Genomic DNA, 5,482 nt, shown 5'->3' with positions numbered 1-5,482 from the left:
AGCGGGGAGGAGAGCCTGCCATAGTTGCCTGAAAGTCAGCATTGCAGGCAATTACTTAATTTAAAGACTTCCTATTTACGAGCAGTTTCTGGTCTCCCAGCCACAATAGACATTTATAATCTTTTGGCCAAAATGTTTTCCACTGAATTCTGGAGCAAGATTTACTACAAATGGATAATAAAAAAAAGAAGGCTAGTACACTCTGGCACAGAAATGTGCTAATATCAACAGAGGCTTTTTCCAAAGAAAGATAGTTGCAAAGCACAAAGAGTTAGCTACTTTCTCCTTAATTATCATCTATAGCTTCTAAGTAGGCAATTTAGATCTGGCTGTCATATTTCAGATGCAAGACTAGCCTACCCATCGCATGCAGATGAGGTGTATAATTTAGAGGATGCTCAATGGGAATGTCTTTATTCAAATGAGATGCTTAGAGAGTGAATGAAAAACTCCCATAAAATACAATTTCCTTTTCCTTCAGAAGCAAGGATTACTTCAAGAGACAGTTTTATTAGCACACTGGAAAGATACTAATAGGTGATTTAAAATAAAATGGAAAACAACATTTGTTTTGCTCACTGCTGTGGCTCAGACATATTCCTTCATCGGGCAATGCCATTCTGTCCCACTAGTACCTATGGCTCAATTCTCCTGACAGCTATGCACATACTTACCTTAACCACTGTTTTAGGTGAGACTGTGGTTAAAATTTAATCATATGATCCTCTGAGCCAGTATTTTCCAAATAGCTTGCAGGTTGTAAGCCCCAAGAAAAGGCAAGATATACTCCAAATGACTTCCCATGCAGCATTTGACTTGGGGGTACCCTGTGTGTGTAGGCTGGGCTAAAGCACCTCCAAAAGTTAAAGGCAAAGAGATTTTAGTTCAGGATCTGCCTCAAGTCTTAACAGACAGCACACTTACGGGATTGTAGTGAAATGCTCCTCCCTTCCCATTGCACTGCGGACCCGCGCAGCCCAGCGCCGCCGCTCCTGGTGCTCACCCCTACCGCAGCCCCGTGCAGCATCCCCTGCAGCCGGGGTCTGAGCGAGGCATTCCCCCCTTGGTCAGGACAGGGATTTGCAGTGAAATAACCACAAGGCAGCAGGTGATGTTATTAGCAGATAATATCTCTGGCTGGCAGTCTGCTGCTTGTCTGTGCAGCACAGCAGCATGAGAGCATTTCTGCTATGCAAAGTTTCATTTAAATCGGTAGCTGAAGCCCAAACATTTCAGTGCAACTCTGCCAGTTATAAGAAAAACATTAAATTCGTGACATGAACAATTATATAGCAAAAATCTTCAATATGGACTTGGTAAGTCAATCCTGAAACCAGACTGGCAACCAAAAAATTTTACTTTTAGGAAGATTGGTTAAAAAGCACCTTAAAATGATGAATACCAGCAACCAATACCTGCACAGCAGGTATACTATTCAACCACTTACTATCAAAGTAAAACTGATGAATAGCGAAGTACATGATAAAAATGTTGCTGGGAGCAGAAGAAAATAATAAACAAACAAAGAGAACCTTCACTAGTACCCTCACTACAGAAAAAATATTGCTTCAGGGCACTTGGATGAGTGACAAATCTGATCTGAAAGGGTGATGGACTGCAAGAGTAACAAATAATTCCAAGATGCTGATTCTTTTCCCCCACTCGAAGAATCATTACTGAGGTGAGGGTCAAGTTGATGAATGTCCTAATGTGTGCCAAATTTGCAACAGATGCTTTACCAAGCACAGATCCTAATGCTAAGAAAAATGGCTACTGTGGGACCAGAGAACGGGGTATCCCTCAGACAGGGAACAGCTCTGCCTCACCATGCTCCTGCCACACACAGGTACCCACCACATGGGCTCTTCTCTGAAGGGATCGCTTCTCCCAACCATGCATAAGCACCACTTCACCAGATTACTCTGATGGTCTTCTCCAGTGATTAACGTACTTATCTGTATTTCCTCCTTTCTCCCTCTTCAAAGGGCAAATGAATCCAAGTCCAGAATTCAACTGGGAAGAGAATGTGATTCTGGTAGAAATGAGAAGCAACCACCTTGTGCAGGGGGTTTCTCTGGGGTATTTTTTTGGTGCTCCAGAAGTTCCTGCTGCCAGAGTTACAATGGCAGTAAGATAATGCAGGAGCCAAGCACAGCTATCATCTTACCATAACTTTAAACTAATATTAATTCTTTCTTGATTTTTTAACTGTATCCTTCAAAACTGTATGCTGGAACTAATGCTTTCTCTTGAATGAATTTACATGGTTTGCAACTTGTAGGTTGGAGCCAAGAAAAATCTCAGTAAGAGAGTATGAGATGCTCCTTGGTTTGCAGGAGCATCTGGAGCTACCTGCTGCGGAGGGCAATGCTTCTTCAGTACATTCAGGACTGGTCTGGGGCTAATGTGAATCACAGGTTTAAAGTCAGCTTGGCAATCCGTATGTTTTAATCCCACATCCCCAGACCCTATCAGCACTTGGTGTAGCCCTCCTGCATCCTCCCTTTCTTTATCTAAGGTGATGGGCCCCAGAAGCACATGGTCACATGAGATGCCCCCCTTTCAGTCTGGAATACTCCCTCCTTGTTCCGATCTTGCTTTAATGGGAACATTTTCAGGTTCCTTCAATCTAATTTCCAAAACAGCCAAGTCCTCTTGCTTTGCCAACCTGTCCTGTTGAGCCTTACAATTTTGTTTATTTGCTTAAAGTTCTTGACACTTACTCATCAACTAGCCAAGGTGTAGCAGTTCAACTTCTAGGAGAAGAAACCAAAACCCCAAACTCCCAGCAACAGGAATGAAAGCAGCTGCTAGCAGCACTGCATGACTTTCTTCATTTCAAGTCCTGCTGGAAGGCACAGCTCAAGCAGCAGCACTCAGGTATTCGACGGCTTCAGTGTCGTTGCTGACAGCCACAACAGCACCGTGGTGTCGATGCTCAGTAGCATCTCTCCTTCCACCTACACCTCCCCCAGCTGTCAGACAATAATCAGAACACTGAAGGCATTTGAAAGGAAAATGCCATGTGAATATGAACTTATTCAGACCTGGATGCAAGACAACTGGTGGGAAATTCATCCTACCTACAAAAAGTCTACATGCCCATGCAGGCAGATAAGCTTCAGGACCACAGTCTCGATGAGGGAGCCTGAACTTAAAATGTGTCTGCTTTTTTCAAGGGTATCAGCTGTTCATACATGAGATATTGCCTTTCCCAACTAAGCTCACTTCTGTTTTTAGAGTATCCTCTTTCCATTCTCTGGAAGGGGCACTAGACAAAAGCAGAAAGAGCAAATTCATGAGGAAGTCACAAGAATATTTAGATTAAACAGTAAAATGACACCAAGTTCCAGAGGCAGCAGCAGGCCATCTTTTCCAGGCACACAGCTGCTACCCCATGCAGTCTGTACATCTTTGGACACTTTTTGCACATGCCTCAGGAACGTGAAGTTCTGCATTGCACAAAAAATTAGTATCTCCATACTTCTCCCAAAACGTCAGCTGCCTAAGTGTCATCTCCCTTCACATCTGCAAATTGCAGGTACATTTCTACCAGAAAATGTACCTGTAGATGTCCATTTGCAGGTACAGTTCTACCAGGAAACGTACCTGCGACGCAACACCAGCCGTGCCACCGTACGTGCCATACACCCTGCCTGTGCATGCCGAGCACGGCCAGCCACAGCTGGGAGCCACACAGGCCGTGTAAGGGCCAGCTGCAACCTCAGCTGGATCTCTTCTGCAAATAGACTGGTTTGCATCACCTTTCCAACACGCCGGAATGCTACAATTACCCAGCAATGTTTCCAGTTTTCTAATAAGCAAGACTGTGGGAAATTGCAGATCCAGCCACATCCTTCTAAAAGCAATGGTTGACGTGCCTGTTAAAACACCATGAGATACTTGCTGGCTACTTCTCTCTATTTTATTAACTTTTTACATAAAGTACTATTTATGATCATGCAAATTAAAAGTGCTTTACTGTAGGGTCTATTCTGTAATGAATACTGGAGAGATGACCTATTTGGAAGTGAATCACATTACAAATTCACATAACTCAATTTTCAGGATCTCTCTCATGCATACTAAGCAGGAATTAAAGAAAATGCAGACAAGTTCAAGACAAAAAATAAACATTTGTAATACGAGGAAATGTGCCTCTTTAAGAGTAATAAATGTGTGTCAAGGAAGAACAACAGTTCAAGGAATTGAATTTAGTTCCCACTGTTTGGAAGATGCTATATTTTAGAACATTTTAAAGTAGATGCTATTACATCTGGTCTGTGCGTAGCAATCATAAGAAAAACAGCATGTGATTTCCCAAGCGAGCAAAATAATTTTGGAGTCATAATGTACTGGGCTTGAGATTGGATTATGCATTCTTTTCTTAATCATCTCAATTCCTTAAAGAAATCACTTATACAGAAGTGAAAGGTTTCTAGAGTGGACTTGACATCTTTAAAAACAGAACTGCGGATATTCTTTTGAAGCAGGATCCTAAATGGCATGAATTTTTTATATCTATATATATTTTAACCTCACTACAGCTTCAGACTTACTTAAACAACATAAAATCTGTTTTTCTAAATCACTAGGTTATAAGGTTTAAAGTATGCAGGCACCAAGAGATGCAGACAGGCAATGAGTACAAGTTTCAAAAGCATTTCAAAATTATGATTGAAACTCGTTTTGTCTTTTGCTCCCCCTTCCCCATGGAGTGGCTATTCCAGATCCTCGCTACTCCAATGGCTGGGAATCCTCCCTCATTTCCAGTTTAGTTAATGGCTACTTTATCCCCACTTTTTTCTTGGGCCAATGTGGTTTTGTTCTTTTTCCTCGCCTGCTGTTTTCCACCCCCTGACCTGTCCCGGCCTTTCCGGGGCTCTGCATGCCCACAACTGCTCTCCTCACCTTTGCTGAGCTCCCGTTCCCCAGCGGTTCCCGCGGCCACACCGGATCTAGCCAAATTCATTCCTCCCGCACACCCAGAGCCTGAGCAATACTGTGAGGAGAATTCAGGAGCCCCAGATCGCTGCTTAATCAAAAGCTGTTATGAATGATGGGAAACCCCACCGAAAAAGGGCTTTGCATCAGCCCCCAATGCCTGCCTCCCTGCCAACAAACCGCCACGAACCAAACCGGGTTACCTGAAGGGGTAGGCAAAGGCTATGTCAATGCTGAGGTCACTCTCTGACTTGTTTGCACAGTCCACACTGAGGCGCAGTCCTCCAGAGTACCCACCGCATGTTGCAAATGCAAAGATTGCAAAAAGCTGTCAAAAACAAACAACATTTTTATTTTATTTCGTTTCAGCAACCACCACAAGCAGATCTGTGCAGCAGCTCTCGCTGCAGCACCAGCCCCCTCGGGTCAGGTTATCCATCACTCCGTGCACTCAAGGCATTGCCATACATTACTCCTACGCCCTTCCCAAAAGCCGACACAAAGAACCACAGAAGGTGAAGCTCTGTTGCCACACGTA

At 43.5% G+C, this 5,482-nt stretch overlaps 1 protein-coding gene across 1 annotated transcript in view; it reads right to left on the bottom strand.

The window, feature by feature from the left end:
* LOC104624262 (synaptoporin-like) overlaps positions 1–5,272 on the bottom strand; it is a gene marked incomplete at both ends in the record, with an annotated part of 17,874 nt that extends 12,602 nt beyond the window's left edge. Inside the window, one exon of the mRNA XM_010291585.1 lies at positions 5,148–5,272. Within this exon, the coding sequence (XP_010289887.1) occupies positions 5,148–5,272 (125 nt within the window). The remainder of the gene's footprint in view (positions 1–5,147) is intronic.
* Between the last annotated feature and the right edge of the window lie 210 nt (positions 5,273–5,482).

This window comes from Phaethon lepturus, unplaced genomic scaffold (assembly GCF_000687285.1).
Source record: "Phaethon lepturus isolate BGI_N335 unplaced genomic scaffold, ASM68728v1 scaffold53947, whole genome shotgun sequence".
Classification (NCBI taxonomy): domain Eukaryota; kingdom Metazoa; phylum Chordata; class Aves; order Phaethontiformes; family Phaethontidae; genus Phaethon; species Phaethon lepturus.
The sequence above is the reverse complement of the archived record's forward strand: the minus strand, read 5'-3'. Positions and strand labels throughout refer to the sequence as shown.